The 27,081-nt window shown below is 42.9% G+C and overlaps 1 protein-coding gene and 1 long non-coding RNA gene across 4 annotated transcripts; one reads left to right on the top strand and one right to left on the bottom strand.

Moving 5' to 3' along the window:
• Window positions 1-50: 50 nt before the first annotated feature.
• ugp2b (UDP-glucose pyrophosphorylase 2b) lies at window positions 51-26,711 on the bottom strand. 3 transcript variants are annotated; one of them, XM_041050046.1, is made up of 10 exons: window positions 26,407-26,711; window positions 23,380-23,507; window positions 21,792-21,899; window positions 14,074-14,259; window positions 11,060-11,193; window positions 8,826-9,123; window positions 8,474-8,671; window positions 3,048-3,290; window positions 2,829-2,933; window positions 51-1,699 (listed from the first exon to the last, which is right to left on the bottom strand). In XM_041050046.1, exons 2-10 carry the CDS (start codon window positions 23,476-23,478, stop codon window positions 1,592-1,594), a joined length of 1,479 nt encoding a protein of 492 aa, XP_040905980.1. In that variant the 5' UTR covers window positions 23,479-23,507; window positions 26,407-26,711; the 3' UTR covers window positions 51-1,591. The 3 variants fall into 3 exon arrangements, with proteins under 3 accessions (XP_040905980.1, XP_040905981.1, XP_040905979.1); XM_041050047.1 differs by having other exon boundaries at window positions 26,570-26,711; XM_041050045.1 differs by lacking the exon at window positions 26,407-26,711 and adding an exon at window positions 25,431-25,911.
• Window positions 24,459-26,170, top strand: LOC121189680. The gene is made up of 3 exons (XR_005894901.1): window positions 24,459-24,644; window positions 25,048-25,207; window positions 26,022-26,170. It is a non-coding gene; the product is annotated as an uncharacterized LOC121189680 (long non-coding RNA).
• Window positions 26,712-27,081: the final 370 nt, after the last annotated feature.

The following is a 27,081-nucleotide window of genomic DNA, read 5'->3' as shown; positions in this document are numbered from 1 at the left end:
GTTGTGGATGAGTTTACTGTGGGTGCACAGACACAGGAGATGACGCACGCTCAGTATTTCATATTGCACTTTATTCAGCTCTGAGGAGGCAGAACTGGGCTGGGCTGAGACTCCGTCACTGTCACAGATCAACGCTTATTGCTTTCAGGCTCCCGGTCCGCACGAGTCGGACCCGTCTCAAGTATTCTCGCGCTCAGACTTTGCGTATGTGTCTTAAAATGTCCCGTCGTGCTTTGAGTGAAGAGCTAACGCTGAATGACGGGGATGCACAGAGGAAACAGGAGAGATCTGATACCGTGATGGAGGCTTGAGGTTTCATACAACATGAAGATCAAAATGTGAACAAACATACTGGATAAAAAAAACAAAAAAAAACAGTAATGACCAGTGTGATATTTTTCATCATCTCCATCACACTGGGACTGTACATACAAAGGCCTTCACTTCAAAATGATATAATTTCAGCTGTTACATAAAATTTCATGGCATCGTTTTCATGCCTGGATATGGATCATTACAGTCCAAAAGCCACAGAGGTTGTTCAGGCATCATATGGGTAACGTTAGTTTCTCTTGTATGGCACAAACACCTGCGACCAGGTCGGCCTGGACACTGCAGGTGTAAATATATCCAGTGGAAACATGTTCTACGCTCTATAATGTGGAAGTCACAGTTGTCGCCTTGCTCTGGAAAAAGTTAACCAATTTATTTCTAAGCACAAACTTCACTTCAGGCTTGATTTCTGCACGGTTCCACAAATTCATGGACTGGATTGTCTGGTTTTGGTGAAGTTAATGTTGTAACTTTAATGTTTGAGGTTGTGTTTGAGGACGTTTACTGCTGTGGTTAAGTCTCACTGCTCTTATCCCAACACTAAATAACAGTCGGTCAAAAGTCAGTTTAATCCAGGATTATTTCAGCTGAACATATCTTATCACAGCTGAATTGTAGAACCACGTCACGTCTCCACAGTGAGATGTTTGTGCTTGAGATAAATGTTTAAAACTCCTCCGTCACTTCAGAAACCGTGACTTCACCTCTCTGCGAATGTACACTGTGTGACTGCATTAGCAGTGCTGTAAGTGCACACAGAGGATGAAGATGATAAAATCATCAGGTTGGTTTTTTTGATGTGCAGTCCTCATTTTTATCCTCACTCATTTCTATTTCTATTTTTATTTCTATTTTGGCAGGTTTTATTTTCTGGCCAGGAAACTGTCAAAATCACAAGTTAAAAGGAGAATAAAACATAAAAATCTGAACTGTTGATTTTTCTCTTTATCATGAATATAGTTCATTATGAAAATTGAGAGAGCTATGACCAGCTTATTATTAATACCAATAAAGGTGTATATTTTATAATAAACGGCCTGTAGAGGGCAGTATATGCAAGCTACACACACATTCCCAACAAACCGTGGTTGAGACTGCAGAGTAACACTGCACATGCTATCACACACGGCCTGAGGAAAAAACACTTCCCCACACAATCTGTTGATGTCAGGCAAACATGGGAAACGGGTCACATGACTGGGATAAAGCCAACTGGGTCACATGATGGGGGGTGGGTGGGAGGGGAGTGAGAAAGGTCTCAGTGGTCCAGGATGCGGAGGTTGCCAGACACAATTTTGTTTTCCAGCATGGAGCCGGCTGGAATATCGATCCGGTCTCCGTGGTTGGCGATGATGATGACGGTGCCCTGTAAGGACGAAGAGTGATGGGTTTAGTTCAGTGGTGGGAGAAGCTCTCGGATCCATTACTCCATGTGTTTAAGTAAAACTACATAAGTATTTTTAGTAAAATGTCAAAGTATCGAAAGCAAAGTCAGTTGTTCTTCAATTATTATTATATAGAAGCAGCATTCTACTGCTGTAGCTGCTCGAGGTGGAGATACTTTATATACACCTGGGTGGTTAGTCTAGAAAGGTTCCAAAATCTAAGGGCTGAGCCCCCCTAAATGGTCGTGAGATAAATCTGCGGGGTCGTCAGATGATTAATGGAAGATGGAAAAAGAAAAAAAGTTCTGATGCACATCTGTTCTCATTTTTTTTTTCCATCATCACAGCTTTTTTGTGAAACACTTGATAATTTCACCTCTTTAAATAAAACCATGTGTGAAGAAGGAAAATGTCCCTAACCCTAACCCTAACCCTAACCCTTTGGAAACGTTAACAACTCACAGAGGTTTAATCCACTGGTTTAATCCTGGAACAATACATGTGATTATCGTTAGAATGTTTTTTCCTAATCTGTGAAGTGACTGATAAATAACCGAGCAGAGGAGCAGATGTACAATGCAAATACTCATGTTTAGTACAAATATTAACATATATAAACCAGCTGTTCTCCATACAAACATGATCAGCTTCAGTGATTCACAGGTTCATTTGCCCACAGCATTTAAATTTGTTAAATTTAGCGCTTTACTGGTTTGTGAAATCTAGAAATGTGTCTGTACCTTTTCACCCACAGCTGCCTCAAGTGTTTCCACATGAATGAATATGGAAACTGAAACTCACCGGTGGTTTGAAGCCTTTCTAAGGCCCACAGTGTATCTCTAACATCGTGTAACATCGGTGGGAAACAGAATAAATAATGCAGTGGTCTCTCTGGGTTATATCGCTCAACCGTAGGGACTTCTGCACTTTTAGAGCAAATATAATTTTGTGGTTAAGACCCATTTTCATCCTTAAAACCTTTTAAAAACCCTTTTTTAAAATTTCACATGAAAGTTCACAGTGATGCTGGATTCAGACCACAGAACGACAGAGGTTTTCAAATGCGAAAAACATAATTTCTCTCATCTGACATCTCGTAAAACTTCATACCTTGAGTGAAACGTTTTTCCCAAAGGTGACGTCTCCAGACACCGTCAGGTGGTCGAGCTCCAGCATGTCAGGGATGCTCTCGAAGCGGGTCAGGTACTCCTGAACCTGATCACACGTGGACATTACAGGAAATCTGTTATTTATTTATTTATTCAAATGATTACATAAACGAACGATGATTTATCTATATATATAAGTTTGTGGACAAATCATTATTACCTTGGTGAAGGAGCTGCCCAGTTTGACGTGCGGCGTTGTTGGGAACTCCCTCTTGGGGCTCATGGTGAGAGAGCCGGCGTCCAGGCTGTACAGGTTGGACATGACCAGCAGCAGGTCCGACGTGGTCTTGACGGGCAGGAAGCGGCTGCGGGGTACGTTTATTCCCAGGGCGTTGTCGAAGCATTTGATCGCCGCGCCGACCGCCGTCTCCAGCTGGATGACGTTCTGTCCACCGTCAAGTGTCTGACGACGACCAAGAGACAAGAGAAGACGTTGGTTATTGTGAAAATTTATTTATATAATGTGATTTAATACTCCGCAGTAAAGAAAGTTACTGTTTTCTCTCACAGAAAATTGATTTTGATGCTTCAACAAACCGTAAGGAAGCAGAAAATCCCACAACTAAAAACTGACTGGTTCTTATTATACTGTTCAAAACTTTACAGTCACGCCAATAAAACCGATCTGAATTGGACATTGTTAACGTCGCTGCTTCCAAACAGCAAAGAAGCCTCTTCATTTAAAACATCTGTGACTGACTGAAAACACAAACATGTGTCATCTCATCCGATCAAAACCTAATTTCTCTGGAAATGTCACACTATCGTGATCCGACTGTCATTCAGCCACTTCAGTTCCACCAATATTTAATATTTACCGGCTTTCACCGCTGCCTCCATCCACTCTCCACTTACAGTTACAGCAGCACACAAACAACAGCGGCCGCTTACTGACGGAGCTGCTCTGTCCATGCAATGTCGGACTTTTTATTTACAGCCTGGAACTTTTTTTGTTTTTGGTCTCTATAGATGGGTTTCAAAAAAAAAAAAAAAAAAAAGAGGTGGGTTTCACGTGACGTCATGACGCAGCGGCGCGAGGGCGCCAAATTCAAACGGAGGGCAGGAAGTGTTTCAGCCATCAGTTGACTGACACACAGAGAATCTACCGTGTGGAAAAATGCTTGTTTTGTTTAGTTTACCGGTGCTCAAATCGTTCCAGTAGAGAAAAAGAAAAAGGCTATTATAGGGTACCAACAGCAGTCACCCACAAAGGTGAGAAATATAAAATAAACTTACAGAACAACGCCGTAAAAGGTGGATCTTAAACCTACGTCTGCGGTCGGGAGGAGCAGTCTGCTAATGCCCGTGTCTGCAGTGACCACTTCGTCAAAGGTATGTTAGCTAGCTAACTTGGTTTTTGTGGCTGTGTTTATATCATTAGGTTGTCGCTTAATGCTCATTTACATTGTAATAATTATTAAGTTGCCGGTAGTCTAATGTGGATTCATTGGGACTTTTTAGGCTGCCCTAGCGTTTTAGGGGACGTTGATTCAGTAGTAGAAATGCTATTTCGCTGTCATGTCATACATTAGTGTTTCTTTGTAATTGACAAATAAACCCCCTTGTATCCCTGTAAGATGTGTTTGTTGACATTGCTAGCTGCTATGGCTAGCTGCTATGGCTGGTCGCTATGGCTAGCCGCTATGGCTAGCTGCTAGCTATACATAACCAGTATAAGAATAAACACTCTGGCGAAGACCAAACTATAATCGTCTTGGAGCCGTTTGGTACCAATGTTGTGGACCTTGTGATAGCTCCATAGACGGGCACTGGCAGTTAGCTCTTTGCTAAAGCATCGGCTGGGCTAGGCGGCTAGCCTCCGGCTACCTCCACCGGTTGACAGTGTTTGTTTGTCAATGTTCGGATAGTTTTTTTGTGACAGTATGGCTTGTTGTAGACTGTACTAACCGACCGTCGAAGGAGTCGGTGTTGCAGTTTTTTCGGTAAATTTCTCACTGTTTTACCTGGATGTTTGCACTAATTAGCGTGTATTAGCATATTTTGCCGCTGGCTTAACTGACTTAATTGCCGATGTATGGTCGTTGCTGATACAGATAGAGGACCGGAGCAGCTAATGTTAGGAACGCTGTTGCGGTGTGTTCCGTGCACTCAGAGTCCGTTTATTGTGGGAATACTAGGCTACCGTTTTATTTCGTCTCATTTTCCTGTTTAAAAAGTCCGACATTGCGTGGACAGAGCAGCTCCGTCAGTAAGCGGCTGTTGTTGTTTGTGTGCTGCTGTAACTGTAAGTGGATAGTGGATGGAGGCAGCGGTGAAGGCCGGTAAATATTAAATATTGGTCCGAGCTAAGTGTGCCGGTTCTCGGCCGGCTGACACGTAGAGTAACCGCCTCTCCGCCAAATATGTAAAGTACACTCCCACTATAATCCAAGATGGCGCAGCTCAAATGCCCATGGTTTGGTCATAAAAACCGACTCCCCGAAACCAGTGGGTGACGTCACGGGTGCTACGTCCATGTCTTACACAGTCTATGCTCAGGACAGACTGGGAAAAACCTTTCCTTTGCCCCTGATGCTTTAACTAAATTTAGACTGTAAGGTTTCTCAGTGACGCAACGACATGGACTGATATAACGGTCCAGGTCACAGGTACAACTATCTGAAGGAGTTATGTAACATTCACCACTTCATGGGTGTCTCCATCTGAAGTGCACACAGTTTGACCGTGCGTGGGGCTGTAATGGGAACCACCCTCCCTGACTCCGGTTTTATTGTGGCTCTCTTACCTAGAAGGGACCACACACACGCTTATGTAAAGCCACACAGTTATCAACGGTTACATAAGACTCGCTGTGTCACGGTGTGCTGGAAAATTACATCTATAGGCTGAGAAAGCAGTAATCAGGACTGAGGCTGGAGCTCAGCAGTGAATTTACTACGCTGGTTGCAGATCTGTGTGCCCTGGGGCGGCGCGTCTCCGCTGGGGCGGCGGCGGCGGCGGCGAGCACAACCAAAATAATATCAAGTCTAATCAAGTCAAATTTGTTTGCTGCAGCGCTTTTAACAGGGCTGCTCTGTCACCGAGAGCTTTGGGGGGAAATAAAAGGATAAACATGTGCAAGGAAGACGTGGAGCCTAAAAATGATGCTTGAAAAAAACCATGCTACAACATTAAATTCAACTGATTAAGCATTTACTCAGACCCTTCCTTCAGGTTAATTCAGGCAGCTAATTCGCTTTTCTTTGAAGTTCTTTGAACAACTCTTTGCTTCGTTAAAAAGAAAATGAACCACATGCAAAAGCGTGTGAGAGCTGGACCACAGAAGCTGGATAAGTAGAGCAGAATGAGAGGCAGCTTTAAATTTTAAGTCACACAAGTCGAGTTTGAAATAAAATGTTTGTGAGGCAAATTAAACTTTCATATTCATCTTTGGCTCTTTTACGCCTTCACACACACACACACACACACTTGAAACTGGAGTCCAAGTAGGACAGATGAGCCACCAGAGAGGAGACCAGAAAACCGGATTGGTTTGAAGCTCCTTTTCTCTCCTTTGTATGCAAAAACCTCACAGAACAGACGGCTCAGAAAGTGGAGCTGTGCTGAAACGCAAAGAGCAGAGAGGCTTTCAAATATGAGTTTCCCCTGCAAGCTTAGATTTTTTTTTTTGTACGATATGATTTATTCAGAGGTGGTGGTCTCTGTAGAGGAGAGTGGTGCAGATCTCTCTGCTCGGCTATACACGGCTACTGATTCTGACGTGACAGGATGGACACGGTCAAAGAGCACAGATGAGCATCCTCTGCACACTCAGCCACACTGGTGTGTGGTCCCTCTTTGAACTGGTCCCCTCAAGGCTTCAGACTCACACATGGATGATCCAGCAGTGGACTATTACAAGGACATGAGTCATTTCACTCTCATGGCTTCCATAATTTATTAAGAGGGAAGGAAGAGGAGGAAACATAAAGACTAGAGCATCTTGCAAGACAGCACATTTCAGGAGGCTGATGGTATTCCTCCCACGGAGCTGACTGACGAGAAAAGCTTGTGTTGTCATACAGAAGGGAAATGTAAACATAGTCTGACAGACACTGTGGGTCCCTGACAAAACTGAGACAATGGTGTCCCCCAGGACCAGCGTCTGCTTTAAGTTCTCACACTTTGTGGGATTTAAAGGCTGTAAACAGAAATGTTGCCACGGAGTCAGTTATGTCATGATCTGTTTTCTGAATCCTTTGGTTTGTTTTTTGAACTGTTCTGTGGACATTTGGAGCTTCTGGACTCTTGTTTAGTTTCTTTAGTTCTGTTAGTAGTTCTGGTTGTGTTTCTTTAGTCAACTTACTCTTGTTTTGGGTGTTTGAGGTTTTGTTGTGTATTTCCTGTTTTATTTTTAAGTCATAGCCCTTGTGTATCTTGTCTTAGTCTACTTCCTGACTTTGTCTAGTTTCCCTCCATTTGTGATTGTCTGCCCCACCCTAATTGGTTTCACCTGCTGCCTATTACCTCATGTATATAAGTCTTGCTGTCCCCCTGTGTCCTTGATGTCTTTGTCCATACCTGAGTGTGCCTGTGTCTTTACCTGTGTTGGTTCCTGTACCTGTGCCTTGCGTTTTCCCCCTCATGAACTTACCTCGGTTGTCTTTTGATTTCAAGCAAGGACTTCTGGAGTTTGCTTTGTGTTTTATGTTTCCAGTCTTTTTCTCTCCTTCCTGGAAGATTTTTAGTTGTTTAAGTTTTGTTCTCTGGCCCTGAACTCTTCCAGTGATTTAGAGTTTGATTAAAAGACTTTTAGTTTACTTCTGGGGTTTCTGCATTTGGGTGCTCTCTTCCCTCGTGTTCCTGGCTGCCCGGGCGTGACAAGTTAGCCTATATTTGTTTACATTTTGGCAAACTGGAACAATTAGTTTGTTGATTTAGTTATTATTAGTCCCTCTTTTCATTGTTTTTATCTGCTTTATGTACAAACTACTGCTGCAGCTGTTTTCTGTGCTGGCGATCAGGCCACATTAATCAGCCAAACTATGATAAGTAACTTCCTGTTGTTTTTTAGAACACTGGCATGAGCTTGTCCCTTTCACCTCTCGCAGTATCTTTCCCTCCGCCTGGGGAACCTCACAGTTTGATAACCTCTGAGATCTGGAGGATTTATTTTGTTGATGACACTCACAGGGTAAAGACTCACGTCCGTTGTCCTGGTGGGAGCTTTTGTACAGCTGTGATCAGGCTTAGTCAGCAGCAGTGACGTAACATGTTTTCACAGTAATGATGGCCATATGTGATAAATGCCAGACCTCAGAAGCAACTTTAAGCCATACTTCATGTGTTTGAAAATTTTTTTGGAACATTATTCATTTGATCATTACCTCTGATCCAGAACCAAATCCTTTACTAATCATCTGTGGCTCATCTGAATCAGAGCCACATCTCACTACAGCCCAGAAACACATGCTGGTACAAGTGTTGTCACAGTCATTAAAATGTGGCTGGATGACTTAATTATTACCACACATTTAGTGAAGACAAACTACATTCTGCACCGTAGTAATATTCTAATGTATGCAAACGAATTTATGTTTTCCCTGTTTTGTTTTTTTTATTCGGTTTTTCACTCGCTTCACTCACCTTGGGGTTGACTATGATCTCCATGTCCATTGCCTTCTGTTCCTGCAGTCTCTTGATAGCAGCCAGAGAGATCCACAGATTGTTGGTGTTGAAGATCTTGAACTTTGAAACCGATTTGAATTCGTCCACATGGGCTTTGGGCACCTGGGCGATCTCCAGCAGACGCAGTTTCCCCTCGTACTGGATCAGCGTTCCACCCTGAAAAGTCAGAATGATCAGTTTTGTTTTCCAGTGAAAAATTAAAGGATCAGTTCACCCAAACTACAAGAAACTGTGCAAACATTGTGGCAGCATGAACCCACACACTAACGATCACTGCATTTAAGCCCAGTCCTCCTCCAGCTCCACATACCTTGACGTCAGCACGCGTCTTGTCCGTCACCTCCATGATGAACTCGCAGCGCTTGCCGTTGGGCTGGCTGACCAGGTGGTGCAGGATGTGCAGGTCCACGGTGGCTCCCAGATTGTCGATGTTAGACACAAAGATGTACTCCTTGCCCTGCGCGATCAGCTGGTCCAACAGGCCCGAGTTGTAGAAGCTGGCGTAGATGTCGCCGTGCCCCGGAGGGTACCAGCCTTCTGTGTTTTGCCCAGTCATGGTCAAGCTTGTGGCCACAGGGAGGAGGGACTCTTTGTTGATGCGAGGATACCTGGACAGAGGAGGAGAGTCCACAATGAGACCAGCCATCAGATCTTTGTTTAAGAGTTTTTTTCTGTTTGAGATTATTGGTTTAGAAATAAACATCCAGTGGGATGAAAACTCAGTATCATAACAAATAAAAACAAAAAAACCCCAAAAAAAACAGATTAACTCTGCAAGGCTGTGAACCTCAGACTGAGCATATTAAGCAGACAAACAGCACAAAGAGAAAATGTAAATCCGTGGAGACTTTGCAGCAACGTACGAAGCCAAGAGGCACGTGAATTTCTTTTTTTCATTCCACTGCAGGACTTCAAACATCCGCCTCATGAGTCAAACTTTTTATGTTTCTCCAGGAAGGCAGATGAGGCAACAAGCCAAAGAGTCCAAGCCATCATCGCTGCGTGCATTAAACTGATCAAAGGGTTTCTAAGAAGGATCCGCGTCAGGTTGGGTTAACAAACCTCGTCGTGAGGACCAGCACTGAGTGGGAGCCGGCTGTGTTTCTGGCAGTTTGAGGATATTTCAGGATGCAGATGAGCTGGTCAGGTGAGAGGAGCTGTGCGGCGGAGGCACGAAGGCCTGTTTAACGGAGGATTTATTCCAGCTGACTGTTCTGGGAAGACGTTTCAGATGAGCGGTTCTGATATGAGCTCATGGACTTCAAAGGTTTCATGTCATCTCAGAACCGAGTCTGAGAACATTTTGTTGCTTCCACAGAAATGTTTTTCCTGTCGTGGATCCAGCGTTGCTGCCTCAGAAGAAACTAATATTTTTCCAGGGTTCACCAAGACATGAATGTACGTCCTATTAAAGAATGATCTTTTTTTGTTTTCATCATCAGTAACAATGAGTCAACTGACAGTTTATTTATATTCAAGAATAAAAGGCCTTGAATGCATCCTTCAGATCTTAAGGCCTCATTATAATTTTGTTTCCCTGGACAGTGTTTCCTCGCTGAGCTGCAGCAGAGAGACAGCAACACAAAGATCCCCACCTGATCTGTGTGATACAGACGGCTGAAGGCTCGTATTAACATCAGGTAAACTCTGGAACGAGGGCTGTGGATTCTGCCTCCTATCACTTACACTGAAATTGATTTAGGAACAAATCTCTTCAGGACCAGTGTGAACACGAGGGATAATTACAGCAATGTTCACATGGGCACCTGACCCGCACCTTCCGCTGTACTGTTGCTGCTATTTTATCTACAGTATATTTATCAGGATTTGCATTTAGACTGAACTCGATGGCAGTTTATTTATTCTGCTCATTACTTTGGCACGTAACCAGGGACTTTTGTTTGGCTAAAGGAAGTAATGACAGTGGGTGGATAAAAACTAATTGTTGTCTCTCATCAGCTGGAACAGCAGATAGTGTTACTTGGAGCTGAGTTTGATTAGCCTTCTGTGAATTACTCTGACAAACTCCAACCACAGACTTCTCTGTGTTCTCCTACTGACTGACGTTTCAACTATTCAAACACTTTCTTCGTGCTGACATTAAATCCTAAAGCTACCACGCTGCAGTCCATAACTGCTTTGTACTACACTCCATCAGGCACACAGGACATACGGGTGCTCTAAATAATTCAAGGAAAAAGCCAGTTCAACTTGACTGACAAATTAGAGACACCAGATATTAAATATTAACGGCATTCTCCATATATTACATGACATTTCCTTTCTGGATGCTGCTGCTGTTCTTGACAGTTTTAGTACAGAATCAGGAGCGGCACACGCCAGGGGAAAAGTCCAGTACCGAACACAGACCGGTTCATTATAAGAGGAAGCTTGAGTTTTGGGTTCTGTTACGCAAACTGGTAGCAGAAGAGAAATAAACACTGATACTGATTTTTTTTCTACTCTTTCTAGTTTAATAGCTTGTATGACAGAAAAATAACCTCAGCATCCGCTTGGTATTTGTTGATGAACCTCTTCTCTCACCTGCTCTGGTTAAAGGTGTGTATCTTGACGCGGTGGTGTGTGTACTTCTGCAGGATCTTCTTTGTGTCTTCATCTGTGTTGAAGGAGTTCATGAGGACCAGGGGCACATCTGTGTTGTACGTCTTGTTCAGGTGCTGTGGGACAAAAAGAATCACACTGGGGGGATCACACTGGTAAAGTTAAAGATAATACGGATTGATGGAAATGTTAAGGATCTAAATGAACATTTATATGAGCTTAGACAATGGCTTTTAGTTTAGAATGTGTAATAGAGGGCAGGCAGGGTTCGTTAAGGGCCTTTAAGAGTCAAAATGTACTTTACGATTAATTCATCATTTAGTTTCTCATCTAAAGTTAAGGGTGATCATAGTGTGACCAAGGGGACGGTCTTCTCACGCACATTAATGCAATTCGTTGACTTGGGACTGTATAGATCGTTATTCTAAGACAAAATTAGAATTAGTATCTAACATTGGAAGAGAGGAATCTATGTGCGGCAGGAAAGTGAATATTTGTGAAGGCAATTATATATGTGTATGAATTTAAGAGACAGTTTTATTTGAAAGGAGTGACATTATGACACCACATCGACTAACACTGAGTATAGCAACAACAAAGCACATTTGAATTCCTGGATCAGTGTAACGCATCATAAATACTAAGGAGAACAGCAGCCCGAGAGGCAGCGTCCTGACCATGTTTCTGTAACTTGTGTGATTAGAGTGAATACAAAGGAGGAAAATAATACCTGAGGACAGATGGAAGCAATTTTGTTCCAAGATAAGAGAAAATTAAAGTGAGCGGAGGAGGAAGATGAGAAATGGGATATGAATCAGAGGAGAGAAGCTGCTGAAGTTACAGCCTGTGACTGAAAACAAGGAAAGATCCGACTTTTCTACACTGAAGCGAGAACATGTTTGTGTAATTAATGAACCAGGACGGGTGTCACTTCAGCCCACTGATGCACACATACACACACACATCATAACGTACTGCAAACACACTAAACAAGGACGACCTCACAACTTTCTTTCAAGTATGTTGACAGTGGGTGTGTGGAGTTAATAACGGGCAGGATGACGGCCTTGAACATTTTGTCCTGCGCTGAGTAGGCAAATAGTGCTATGCGTGTATATCCTGAATATACTGACAATCATAAAGGCCCTGTGTGTAGAATAGTCTTTCTGTTGGACTGGTTCTGCGACTGATGACGGAAAATGTTTTAATGTGGACAGCCTTTTATATTTAGGTGACTCACATCAGGTCTGAGGAACTCTGACGTGAAAAACTGCCCTGTGCCTGTGCTCACGTCAGTTGACAGTAGATAGTATGGACAAGAGGAATGATTACAGCAAGTAAAAACTATTTCAGTGTTCATATAGGCACGTGACACCTGTATGAGCATGTGAGCATTGTTTTTTTAGTGAAAAATCCTTTAACTCGACTTTATTTAGATTTAGAGGAGAGTCACTCGGGTGAAAGCGGTAAATCTTCGGCAGCCAGGTGGCGACATCCAGTAAACGTGAGTTCAGCGTCTGCTCTCAGTAACACTGTACAGGTCTCTGCGCCGAAAGGGTCCAAAACAAACGTGCGTGAGGCACTGCGGTGGCACAGAGGGGCGTCCTCACACGGGAGACGTGGTTACGGGGTCGGTGCGTGTGCGTGGGATCCATTTTCTCCCGTTCTAAACAGAGCGGCTCAGTCAGGAGGTAATCTGACCAGACCTGAGCAGAAAATGGAGAGCGGTGACTCGGACACAGAGAGCAGTGTGCTGGGAGGAGAGCAGCGTCCCATGAGGCCGTTATGAAACACGCACAAATACAATGCAGCCACACACACCCAATATAAACTACACTATACTGTGCACACCGAAGCTGTGGAATCATCATCTCTCGTTAACTCAATATAGATTTTTTTTTATACTGAGGCTCAGAACTGTCTCGAAACTTTCTTTTATTTAATCCTAATCCTAAAATGAATTATTTATGAACTGAAATGAGAACAGGGTCACAGCTTTCACCTAGTCCGAGCTGAATCAAGGGGCCGGTTGTACTGCTGACACAGGGAATAAGGTTGTTTTGTTTTTGTTTTTTAATTTTACGTATCATGTCTTGATGTATAATCAGGTATAACTCTGTACACGCCTCCCTTCACACACACACTGCTCTCCCTCAGCACACAGCCTTCTCTGTTTCCCTGCCAATCCCGCAGACCTGCCTGCCCGCACACCAACAGATCCTCTTTCACTACTGCTCCCCCCCCCCCAGATATCACACTGAACTCCTTTCAAAAGACCTTCAGCCCACTTTCAGAAAACGCATGTCTCTCCCCTGGCGCCTCAGATACATGAGGTAATAGGAGGCTTGTGTCTGGAGGAAGATACGCATGCTGCATCATGTAGAGAAAGGCAGAGGCTGTTTCTTTTTTCCTGATAAACACATTTTTCTTGGGTAATAAAGAAAAGTCTTAGCTCCTCTTGTGGAGGTTATCGGAGAACTCCATCCGAAAGCAGAATCGGACGCTATTCATACAACACGCACATGTCTGTATGTGTGTACGATGTTTACATCAGACAAAACAGTGCGTCACTTCCTCCTGACACCACACCTCCATCGTGTGCGCTGGTGTGGCAATCAGCCACTCCGCCGCTCCAGCGAGTTAGGCAACACCTAACCGTCGGCCCTGCTGCCAAGTCTGAGCCACAGCAAGAATGTGATCTGTCAAGGAGGGCGGCCAGCTGTCAAGAGTTCAAACTTCAAACTATTTTCCACTGATGCATTTATGGGCTGAGGAGGGAGGTTTCGTGACAGGAAAGAATTAAAAAAAAAAAAAACATGAGAGATTAGAATAACAACCAAAAGTGAGAGCCTGCAGAGGTCCATCACGTCTTCTAAAATGAAGAGCCACAAACAGCTGATTTGGTTCTTATGACTGAATTAAATTAGTGTTTTCACCAGTGAGGTTTGGTGACGGGGTAAAAAGGTTTGGGGGACTGAAGGGATTAGCGTCCTCACCTCTATCTGCTGCACAGTGAGGTCCAGGAAGGTGTTCTCGTTGCGGACGCTGATCAGGCTCTTGGGGCCCTTGCATCCCATGCTGGTGCCCAGGCCTCCATTCAGCTTCACCACCACCAGTTTGTTCAGGCTGTCGGCCACGTTGTCGGGCAGGCCTCGAGCTTCGATCTTATCGTAGGGCTGGATCTGGAGGAGAGAGAGTAAAAAAAAGTGGAGACTTGAGCTGCCGAGCAACGTAACAGGCTGAGTCATTTGTGGGGAAAATGTCATACTTTGTTAATTTGTTCTGCTGCAAAGTGCTTTTTTTTTAAAAAAAAACACAACAGGAAATGAAGCATGGATAAAATACAAAAGAGAGCACACATTTCATGGCATGTTTTTGTGTGAATGGTGCAGATAATTGTAATTACGATGGTCTAATGTATAGTCTTCAGCACTTCTGTTGGCGAGGCAGCAAAAATCATTGGAGTGTGTGTGTGTGTGTGTGTGTGTGTGCGTGTGAGAGAGAGAAGCCACATTAATGGGTCCAATACTCCAGCTCTCACATCAGCACATTCACACATCGTGCATTGACTTCTGTCATTCTCTCCCAGAGAGCAGAGAGAGGTGGAGGGACGGTAAGAAAAGAGTATGTGACACCTCTTTGTATAAATTCATATTGAGAGTAAATCAGCAGCAACCAGGAACCCACCGAACACACAGCTTCCCCCCGCCGCTGCTGTGTTTTACTTAAAGCTTCATCCAGCTTCACTCTTTCGTCAGGAATTTTGAAAACCAAGTCGAAAAACTGCAGGAGCATCCAGGGACACTAGATTCTAACCAGATGTTACAGCAGCTTTTTGTTGTTAGCATGAGAGTGTGAGTTTGCCTGCACATTTCTGTGTGTGTGTGTGTGTGTGTGTGTGTGTGTGTGTGTGTGTGTGTGTGTGTGTGTGTGTGTGTGTGTGTGTGTGTGTGTGTGTGTGTGTGTGAGAGAGAGAGAGCAACAAAAAATATCAAAAGGCCGGGAGTCACCCTGTGTTCTCTCCTGCTTAAAGCACAGAGTTACCGATTACTGACAGCAGACACACAGCAGACCCCCCTGATGGAGACGGTCTCTCCTCTGGTATCTGTTGTCCCCCCCCCTCCCACACCCCTCTCCTTGCCCCCTCACCTCACCCCACACTGGAGGATGAGGTTACAAACACAACTGACAACCTTGACACAGATGGGGCTAGCTCTCCGTCCTTCACAGAGACAGGAAGTGGTCATGGTGGAGGACAGAAGATGTCTCACGGTCAAAAGTTGTAAAGATGTGTTAACTGTTCACACACGCAACAGTGTTGGCTGATACGAATCCCTGCAGGTACTGCAATATAAAAAAAGAGAGCAAGACATTCAGGGGGAAGGGAGAGAGGCTGTTGGTGTGTGTTTAGTCAGTGTGAAGTCTTTTTCAGCTGGGATCCCCATCCTACCCCTGTACCCCCGGAGGGAAACAGCCTCCACTCGCAGATGTTCATTTCCCTTTCTGGACAATACAGATGGGGACTAGTGTTTTTTTCCTTCCTCCTATGTGTGTGTGTGTGTGTGTTCTCAGCTCTTCCAGCTAAATGAACACAACACTCGGTGGCCTGCAGGCAACACCTCTTTCACATGACTGCTGGATAAATATGAATAATTCTAATTCCAAATCAGTTCTAGTGCAGACGCTGTTTTTATTATTCACTATGACTGACTATGTGCTGTCAGCTGAAGGAGTGAGCACCTGAAAGACATGCAGAGGACATACAGCAGAGTCCAGTGATGGATTTGAGATGTTATATAACTATACAACTTATTTTCTTTTGCTCGTTCTCATTAAAAAAAAGAGAGAGATGGCAGCATCCTCTTTTCTTTTTTAAGGGTCAGTCCTGTATAGATTATACTGCGTCGCTGTCACTGAGCGAGACTGGTGCAGTTTTCCCTCAGACATTAGCATTTTTCCGTCCTCCCCCTCATATAAATGTTTTTCTCTAAGAATAAAAACCCACCACTGTGGTCTAAAGATATCCAGGATGTGAGCAACCACAAACCTCTCCTTGGGCACACAAAGCAGCAGCACCGCAACAATACAGCATACAACACAGACACACACACGCAAACACACAATATGACCTTTTAAAACTGTCAGTGCCACATGCTGTGAACTTTCCCCGCAGGTTATAAAACAGAGATTCAGCAGACACCTTTAATTTAAGAAGCATTGGTTTGCTCAATCTCGACTTCCAGCCTCTGACCGAGCATGACCATCACACACCACAGAGGCGCCACAGAATGAAGTTCTGTAGGGAAACGCTGTATATGAGAATGTAGTTTGGTCTGATCACTTTGGACCGAGGTAATTTTAAGTAGTTGGTTCAGAAATACCTTTAAGTCCAAAGTTATGCTTAGTGGGGGATCGGTCCAAATACCGAACATACCGATGTCTGCATTTTCTGTCATTACTGTGGGTATAATAACGGTCTGTCGAGTTATTTTAAGACACTGGAAGAAAGCGAAGGCTCCAGAACTTAAAGAATGGGTTAGAGCAATGGTGGAAATAGCATCTTAGGAATGTCTCCTCTGTGACTATATGATCCCGCTGTACGACTCCCTATATGCGTGACATGTTTTCCCTTTGTTGTTATTTTACTTTTTGGCATCGACGTGCACACTGTCTTGTTTTTTTTAAAAAGTAGATTTCTGTTCTTGTATTACAATCTTGACTTACAACGCAGGAGGTTTATGATCAAACACAGGGCTGAGCAGACGTCTGCTGTTTTACCTGCACCACAGTGCCATGATAGCATTATGGAAATTTTAGCGGCTGCAGGAGAAGCATCACTCTCAGCCACTGTATCTTACAGATCAGGTAAATCCGGTGCTTCTTCTGACTGGCTAAGCCAGATCCAGATCTTTTGAATAGTTGTCACGCCACACCTTAATTGTTTAATCACGCACTGCTTTGCGGCTCTCTGTGAAATCCGGTGGAAGAGTAACATTCCTGTCATTGTCAGCTCATGGGTTCGTCAGTGCACCCGCACACTGAACTGATCTCAAACTGAAGTTTGGGAAAATAAATCACTGACATTATTTCATTTAAAGACGTAAATATTTTGAGAAGAGATGCTGTAGTCCAGGCCTCTCAGGGGAGCCACCAAGCGTCTGTCATCGCCACCCAGTCCCAGTAAGCGAGTGGACAATCTGTGGCTTTTTAGACCAGACAAAGCTGCTGAATAATTGCTCTGGTTTGGTGAGATTTTGAATTCCAGTGGCTCTTTGGCGTCGGTTGCTAAGAAAGTTTAATTTAAACTTTAAACTTGTGTTCTTCTATTTTCCTTTACTCTCACTCACTGGAATAGGATGCTGCTAAGTGATGCCTCTTTACCCACTTCCCTTCATCACACACACTCGCACTCTTTCTCACCCTGTTTCCCTGTCTCATTACTGTATAACTGTCATTTTCTATTTCACTTAATGTTTCCTGTTTCAATACTCCTCTCACCACTTTCCTCTCCCAAGCTCTAATCTTCTTTCTGCCTCCGTGTCTCTTTATGTAACTCTCGATTTCACCGTAAAGCCCCCTCTTTTTGCGCTTCATTCATCTGTTCCTGCTCCTCTCTCCATCTTTAATCTTCTCCACCTCTCTCTTTCTCTATCACTTGCTCTCGCCCTCTCTCCAGCTTTTGCGTTTGTAAAACTGATTGAACTTTGCTCGCCACAGACTGAAGAGGAAAAGAAACGATTGTGCTCTGTGTTTGTTTACGTGTGTGCGTATTTGGTTAAAGAGTCCAGTGCCAGGCGAGCAACTGAGGAAGTTCTGTCAATGTTCAGTGAGATGGAACCAAACAAATGCCAGTGAACAGCATCTCTGGCTTGAAAGCAGCTGAGCCCGTTTTTCCTCGGAAAGATTTGGAGACCAGGTTGCAGTTCCCAGGAGGAGGTGGGAACATACAACTGGGCAATAAATCTTATTTGTTTTAGCCACGAGAGTGGATAAATGGGGCATGTCAGGAATTACAGGTTTCTTTCACCGAACGGGAAAAAAAAAAATCCTTTTTATATGAAAGAACAAATCCTTATTCGTCCATTCACTTCAGGACTACATGAACTCAGTACAGCTGTGGCAGCCACATCTATCTTTACATGTGTTTCACATTCCTAAACTTTCATCCATGAGTCTGATGAGAATGAGAGGAAAAAAAAATATGTTAAATTACATAATATTGGGTTTTTTTGTGAGTTTTTTTTCTTGTGAAACACTGGGTACTTTCACCTTTCAAGCTTCTAAAATGACTCACTCTGATGATGCGTGGTCATAAGTCAAAAAGGCAGGACAACATGTAATCTACTCTCGCTTATAAAGACAGAGAAATCCTGATGATACACTGGAAACACTTGGATGACTTCAGTGTCAATGTTCCTGTCAGTGTCGCAGTGACACTTGCTGTAATTCAGGGATTTAGTGTTTTAATAGTTTTGTTATCACTGTCATTATTATGGTTGCCATGTTTTAGTCTGGACTTAAACACAGACAATGATGGGCTGAATTAGGACCAACATCAGGTCAAATACAGTGGAACTCTTTTATATGTAGTTAGTGGACATCACGTTGCATTGTGTGTTAGTCTATTGTCAGTGTCTTTACATTGTGAAAACATAATATGTTTTCAGCGGTTCAGAAAGTTTAATCTTAGCAGGATGGGAAACCTGCAGAAGCTGCACTCCCCTTATGAGACTCCACGTGAGATCTCTGTGCCTGCAGGCACACTGGTGGTGGTTTTCTTATGTGAACTTCTGTCACATGACATTATATGATCGAGTACAGTGTTAGGATTGGCCACGTGTAAAAAAAAAAAAAAAAATCATTTGATCGGTGAAGCTGTTGAGGAATCAGATTGAAATGAAAACACTCTGCATCGTCCTGTGTCTCAGAGCTCGTCAGTCTAACTTCAGCTGACGTTCGTCCTCGTTTCCTCATTATGAAAAGAACGGCAGAGACTGAAAAATATGATGAGTAAGAATAAGAAGCTGAATTGTCCTGTCAGGCTCTGGCTTTGTTTAAGTGTGTGGTAATGTTATTGATATTTTAGTATCATGAATAATTAATTAAGCACTAATATGCTCCCCATTATCACTGACATCCTGCCACATTTTTCTTTACTCTAACGTACTTAGTGCATGTCTCTCCTCAGCGTGTGTGGTAATCTTATCTTACCTCTTAACAGCAGCACAGCTGCATCGCTTTCATTTCTGTTGCCGTGCTCTCTACCATCACAACAGAATAAAAAATACATAAGGATAAAACCATTCATCCTAAAACCAACAGATCGCTGAGGTGAGACAGTAAACAACGAACAAGGACTCATTAACTTCACAGTGAGTTAAAAATAAAAAGAGCAGGTATGATTTATACATTGTTGACTGCATGCCTGTGTAGATGCGAGCATTTTGTTTCCCAGATAAGTAATTCATAAGAACACACACACAAATGACACTTAATCATGGCCACTTCATTTTCTCAAGCAATCTCCTCAGATTATACGCAACGCACATGTTCAGCTGAGTTCAACACAAAGTCACAGTGGAAGAAAAAGAAAGTTTCTCAGAGTTTGAAACTCAGCCTGCAAACCAGCACTCAGCCTCATGTTCTTCTGCTGCTCCATTTAATCACTGCCTATTCTACAGTTCTGCTCCGAGCTGCTCAGCATTTTGACTGACACAAAACACTGCATTCAGACTTCAAGGATCCTCCCATGAGATCGGACTGAATCAGATATGTTTGAGCTTTTTAACTGCGTTAAACCTTTCAGTCTTGTACTTTGAAGCTCGCACAAAACATGGGAGCCCAGTGTTCAGGAAACCGAAGGAGAGCGCTGAAAGCATCCCATGTGACTGAAAACTAAGGAAGACCTACAAACTGTGCTTTCTTTTTTTCGGTGAAAGAGATCAAGGAAATTCTGCACGACCCACTCAAAGAAACATCGATGCTTTGACACTGTAAGTGACCGACCCGAGGGCACCGTCAAAAGGAAACGTAGGCTTCTGTGGTTTGTCTAGTTTACTGCCAGGAGGATAGTTAACAGTCAATGTTAGTTAGTAATGACTGCTGGAGCATTGGGAGAAGTGGGGCATGTTAAAGTCGGTTACTTTTCAGTGTAGGAAAAATATATGGCAGAATATGTTCTCTGATTCTGGATGATACCCATCAAACAATCATCAATTCATTTCACATTATATTGAAGTTGTGTTTATCATCCATCATTTTAAAAAAAAGTGTCCTTACACTGATAAATACAGACACCTCCCTCTATTGACTTTACCTGGAGCCAGGTATCTGTGAGCTTCTATTGTAAATATAATAATATGCAGGGATTAACAACGGAGGTGGTTAAAGGTAGGAGTGCCAATTCAAAGGTACGAACCACACCGTGCTACTACATTGTTGACTTTGATGCCAGGTAATCTTATCAGTGAGGCACCTTCTCAGGTCATGGAAATAGGTCATAAAGGGAGGTGAATTTTCCAGTTACATGAATCTTGGCACATACTTCCTTCTGTGAAATTCAGTCATGTTGTATTTCCAGTTGGTACGATGTGTTACATGAAACAGTCTCACTGGTGTCCAGGATATTTTGAGTCATATTTATTGCTGTGGGTGCAACCAGATCTGAGGTGAGACAACACAAAGGCGCGGCAAAAATCCACAATGGAAAGTTAATGAGGAACAGTGATTTACAGTGCGGTAGAAGACACTCGTTCAAAAGTACAGATGAGCATCACTTCATCTGTGCTGACCCTGCTTGGCCTCGTCTTGTCTGATGCTTCTGATGCCTCAGCTTCAAGCTGGGTGCTGTTGCATGTAATGTAACAGCACCCAGCTTCAAGCTGGGTGCTGTTACATTACATGCAGCTCATCATGATGAGTGACAGGTGCCAGGGTGGGAGTTTGATCATGTGAAGCTGGGACTAGAAACACTCTGAGTCACGCAGAAAAGCTGCATGTGGTTGCCTTCATTTCGAAATTTAACCTGCTTGGCGAACCACATGTGTAACCACCAATGACAAGACAAGGAGCGTCGTAACTGTGAATATTCAAAGATCTGTGCTCTAGGGAGGCAGCCGGTGCAAACTTGCCTGCACATATGTAACCTCTGTACATTTGTAGAGCAATGTTTAAGTCTGACGTGACTCTAGAACTAATTTTACTACTGCCTGGATTAGGCTGTGTTCAGACATGATAAAATGCAGCCTCCACCTTCACTTCAATGGGACCAGTGTGATGGCACAGGTCGATTTCAGATGCAGATTACTGCCAAAAAAAAACACAACTACTAAATACCTGGATCGGTCTCTGGTACCGATCTTCAGGATCAGCTCAGGACATCTCTATTTGTAATGTGATTAGCATCATTCTACTGTTTATCTTATTTTGATAAGCCCTCAAACACGGGGATGTATTACTATGATTCATACTAGAATTCCTGGATCATATTTAATCTGTACCTGTTGCAACATGTGTCCACTACCACAGTTCACTGGTTAGATATTATTTCTGTTCTCTACTGAATGTTAACTACATCCTGGTGTGTTGATGATTGCTTCCTGACTCGGTTTTCTTCTGACAGGTCGATGTCAGTCCAAAAGACTGTGTGTGTGTGAGAGATTGGCTCAATTCCAACCCCCCCCACCCCCCGAAGGAAAAAAAAAACAAAACTTACTGAGTCCTCTGGAGGTCTTTGTATCTTGATCCACTCTACCGATGGCCCCTTAACCTGCAGAAATCTGTGAAAAAGGTTGTTGAAGCCCTCAAAGTCTTTCTTGGACACCTGAAAAACACAAGCATTTAAAAATCAGGATAAACAATTAACAAATTAATTCACAAATTAACAACATTTTTGCCATCAGTAATCCCCACCATAGTTTCCAGTCACAAAATGGATAAAAATCTGATTGATCCTTTTAGGCACTGTACTTTATTACAGCCTAAGCTTCTTAAAATGGAGCTGGTAACTAACAGTAGGAACCGAAAATTCTATTTTAGCATTTGAGGAAAGTCAAGCAAGACAAAACAGCCGGCTGAAGCCTCAAATGAAAAATGAGGAGTGGATCATGTGGAATCACACTGTGAGCCGTAAGGTTTCACTTCTACTCGCTGAAGCAGCCACTGCGGTGAAACGAGTATGTTTACTAAGTGAGAAATTGCATGGTAAAATGGAGGTATGAAGGATGGATCAAGCTTAATTACACATCAGCTGACATATTTAATTGTAAGGATGTCATTAGTAAACACAGAACAATCTTTATTTAGTATTACGTAATGTAATGTTGATTTCTTTTTGTCACTACGCTTTAAAACATAACCATATTTTACCTCTAGGCTAAAAGAGTTACACACTGATATTCGATTATTTAATGTATTTGAATTAAACTTATATTTTTTAAAGTTTGTAACATATGTGTACAAGTGGCCTGTCACTGGTCTGTTCCCCATTCACAGCAGAGACCTGCCCAGTTTAACCAGTGTGCAACTAAGAATGTGTCTCTGCAGCTGTGTGTACGGCTGTTTTGTTTACATAACTCTTCATGCTTACTGCAAAATACAAAAGCGATTTCTGTGAACCCACTTAAGAGAAAGTGTGTAAGAAGTACTGGGCACGCCTGTGTGTGACTGACTGTCACCCCCCGACCTCCTCTCTCTGTGTATCATTCCATCTTTTGTGATCGCCAGCAGTTTGAGAGCACCTGGTTAGTGTCTGAAAGAGGCAACTGCCAAACCCTGTGTGTGTGTGTTCAGTCAAGGCATTTTTAGTGACAGCTTTGTCTCAAGGTTTATGATTGTTTCACATCAAAGGAAACACAAAGAAAACAGATGAAATGACGGCCTGTCTGGCTTTCTCCCAGCTGTTTGGATTTTAGCCTTAGGTTTTCACTCATCAGCTGCTGTGGGCTGAGAACTGTTCTCTCCCAACACCAGAGTTCCTTTGAGGCAAACATGACAAACATAGAGGGTCTCAGTTGGGCTGGGTCTGTCTTATGACGCATTATATTTTGATCTAGGCTGACGAAATGTGTGAATGTTTGCTGTAAAACCTCGCCTACTGCAATTTTGCGACATATACTTTACATTTGTGTGTCTGTGTGTGTGTCAGCATGTAGGAGGAACCCTCATTGGCACTGTGCTACAGTATGTGTCACTTTTGTGTTTTTTTTTTTTTCCCGGTGTTCGTGTGTGACTCCACCACCCTTCTAAATCACAACCAGATGGTTGTGGAGACAGAGAGAGAAAGTGAGTCAGTGTTAGCGTACCTCTCTCTCGGCCCCTGTGGCGGTGTCCAGCAGTTTCTCCAGCTCGGTGTGCATGGAGCTCTCCAGCTGCTGCCGCATCATTTCCTGGAACTGAGCCATCCCTCCGTTGGCCACTCCTTTACTCAGACCTGGACAGGCAAGAGAGTGGACGATGAGGGGGGGACAAGATGTTACACAGCGGCAACATATATGAGTTCGAACATATTCTGGATCCTGAAAATGCTTCTTGCCTCCAATATTATATCATTTTACTAACTCGAACCATCTGTTTTAGTCTGTCCGTGAACAAAACAGTGCCTCCATTGTAGTTTGTCCACAAGTCTATTGTTCAACAGTGAAATGTTCCTCTCACTAAATATCTTGGTCACGGTTCTTTAATAACCTAAATTACAGCATCCTTATCTCTAAAATGATGATGAATAAATAGGTATCAGGATTTTTTTTTTTTATCAAATCATTGTCAGTATTGAACTTAAAAACCTGCAGTTAATACACAGCTGGGAAACTCTGACCAATCAGAGGGGTTTGATGAAATGACTAGTAGTTGTGTAATTATACCTGTAAACAAAGCACTTCTGGGCCTAATTATTTTAACTAGCACAGGTAGCTTCGGCCAAACACGTTCACTGCTTACGTAGTAAATGAGATGAACTCATCTGAGAGTCGTGATCAAATTCAAAAGCACATGAGAGAGAGTGCGTGTGACCAATTTAACCTGGTGGGCCTGTTCGGTTTTCTGCTCTTTGTGAGATCAGTGTAATGATGAGATCCGAATAGTTTGTTTGTTTATATGCATCATTAAAGTAAATAAATAAGTAAATAATAAATGTTAAAATGTTAAAATGTTAAAAACCAAAGCAAAAGTATAATACAGTTATAACAGATGTGCCAGCAGTGTTAAGAGGTTTAAGTGTGGACAAATGAAGATTCAACAGAACTCATATTAATATAAACTGGGGCTGGGTGATATTAACATATATTATAACATATATAAACACATATCCTACTAGTTATGACCATGATGTGACCATTTATTGACTATATATATATTGTTTTTTAATTCAGAGATAACCAAGAAGAGTTGAATCGAGGGCAACTGGGAGGTCAGGACTGAAGAAGCCTGTTGGATGAGAGGTGAAATGTCTACAGCCGAGTCTAGATGCCCTTGATTGAACTCCTCTTGGATGACTACGACCTGGACGACTGAGAATCTTCACAGACGTGAGAGACCTTGGGTGTCACCAAACAACTCACTGTGCTGCCTGGTATTTGATACCTTAAAGATTCCCGTCGGTCTGTCTGTCAGCATTCTTCTCATTGGTTAGCAGAGTAACACAGAGTAACCTCACTCCAGAATAATTGACTGCCTCTGGCATACAGTCAAAAAAAAAAAAAAAAAATGACAACAGGAAACTATCAGCCCTGGTGAAAAATCCCATCTCACCATGTAGTGGCAACGGAAGCAGAAGGAAACTGGGGGTTTTAGCTGTACACCAGCATTTCACAAGCTCTGGTTAGGTTTTTGGTTAATGCAGACAGTGTTATGAAACCTCACTTTCACTTTTTCTCGTCAAGGGTCAAGCTAAAAAATTTTTTACCAGATAATCCATTTAAATTTAGCACTGATGTTTAAAATTTGTTTTAAAAAATAGAACTTGTAATTTACAGGCTGTTCACTAGACATGGACAGGGCACGGAAGAGGAAATGTTCAGACACACAAATACAAGAGTGTACCTGATGAACCGCAAGCCTGAGGGGGTGAAATAAAACCAGTGAATGGACTGGAGTACTTTGACCAGAACTCCACCTTGCTGCCCTTTGGAAAAGGTATGTACAATACTTTTCAAACCAGTTGTGGATCTTTAAATTTAATTTGAAAAGTGGCGTGCTCATGTGCAGATGCTCTGTGTAAAAGAAAACTATAATGTGCATTCAATAACTCTGGAGTCTCAGACATCAGGACCTTTACATGAAGACAGTAACTAGTAAGTATTATACATTTTCTAATATCTGAAGTTAAGAGTAAAATATCCTCCACAGCACCACTTACCTTCTACATAAAGTGCCATGTTTCAGCTGCCAAGTAGCGACCAGTTCAGCAGTACATAAGGTTTAATAATAAGATGAGTGCTTCAAGTTAAATATTCCAGAGAGCAGTCACCGAGACAGCCTAAGTGTCACTGAACAGACATCCCGTGAATGAATTAAAAAAGAAAAGTTTCTCTGAGGTGTCCTAAAAGCCAACGGGTCATTCATTCAGAGGTGTACGACCCTGTAAGTCCATTCACCACTGAAGCTCTGGACGATTAGACATCCTGTCCACCCCCACCCCCCAGAAAATTAAAAAGAAAAAAAAAAAGCAAGCAAAACAAGGACACATTCATCCGATCACACTTATCTCCCCGGACACCAGCCAAACGAAGTCTCTCTACGTGAAGCTGGATCTGATCTACAAGGATCTTTCGTGGTTTGCGGTGGCAGCCTCTTATTTTCCAGCCCCCAGTACTGTAAACCACGTCACAAATCCTGGCTGTGACACCCAACCTCTGGTCATGTTTTTCTTTCCCCCTCTCCTCCCTCCCTACATTTTTATTACCTTATTACTGTAGCGTCTTTCTTTCTTTTTTTTTTTAAACACCAGAGTCCACTTACTCACACCGCCAACAATCATCCAGTCAATTATTGACCGGAGAGATGCACAGTAGTCACTCCATCCGCATGACCTGCCTGCCTGACGGGGGAACTTCAGAGGCTGCGGAAATGAATGCACGATGGATGGGTGGACAGAGGGGGGACGGTATGTACGCAAGAAACGACCGAATAATAACGCAGCACACAGTGTGCAGCATTCTCAAGTCGAGTCCGTGAACGCCACACGTCGAGTAAAAACGAGCTTTTTCGACTGTAAAGGGAAATCCGTTCGGCTACAATAGCTAACCATGAAGACGCGACCCTCAACGCGAATCGCTTGGGAAATAGGGCAAATGTCAACATGATTTTTTTTAGATTCAAAGCCATTTTCTTACTGTGTGACTGTAGGATGCTGGCGGAAGAAAAAGTCGATGGGGTCGGCCTGGTCCTGCGGGTCTGAAGGACCACAGCAATCCCGCAGAGGAAAAGACAGACAGCGGGGTACACTAATGTGTATGTCGGTGTTTTTTTTTTTTTTTTTTTTAAACAGGTTTTCACCTTAAAAGATTTGGCTTCTGTTTCCCCTCAACATCGCTCAATGTAAAAAAAAAAACCACAAAAAGGTCAAAAAACTGCAGAACTTAAAAAAATGTCATTAGTTTGAAGGTTCCGAACAGAGGCGAATGGGGATGTTGCGCAATGATGGCAGCCAATGAAAACGCTGCTTTTCTGTGACGCATTTTTGACAGCCAATAGATTTGTGCTACGTGCAGTATGTTTTCTGACAATTCCGGGTTAGGGAATACTCGAAACGTTTGAAATGAAATACCAAAAATACTCGTACATCCTCTCTTGCCTTTATATTTGTGTAACATTTATTTAACTAACTCTTTTAAAGTACGTCCATATGTTGTAATGAGCAGAATAGAACTGGCTGGACAGCATTCAACATCCCATTAGATACAACAGATTCAGCGGTGGAGGAAGTATCCAGATACCTAATTTAAGTAAAAGTACTAACACCACGTAGTCAAAATACTCCATTATAAGTAATATAGTAAGTGTTAATA

Source organism: Toxotes jaculatrix, chromosome 11 (genome assembly GCF_017976425.1).
Source record: "Toxotes jaculatrix isolate fToxJac2 chromosome 11, fToxJac2.pri, whole genome shotgun sequence".
In the NCBI taxonomy this organism is placed as follows: domain Eukaryota; kingdom Metazoa; phylum Chordata; class Actinopteri; family Toxotidae; genus Toxotes; species Toxotes jaculatrix.
The sequence above is the reverse complement of the archived record's forward strand: the minus strand, read 5'-3'. Positions and strand labels throughout refer to the sequence as shown.

Coding starts and splice junctions, on each gene's coding strand:
- ugp2b (XM_041050045.1), bottom strand. Junction 11,194..14,073: donor TCACTGTGCAGCAGATAGAG/GTGAGGACGCTA, acceptor TTTGTCCCACAG/CACCTGAACAAGACGTACAA. Junction 9,124..11,059: donor CACACCTTTAACCAGAGCAG/GTGAGAGAAGAG, acceptor TCCTCTGTCCAG/GTATCCTCGCATCAACAAAG.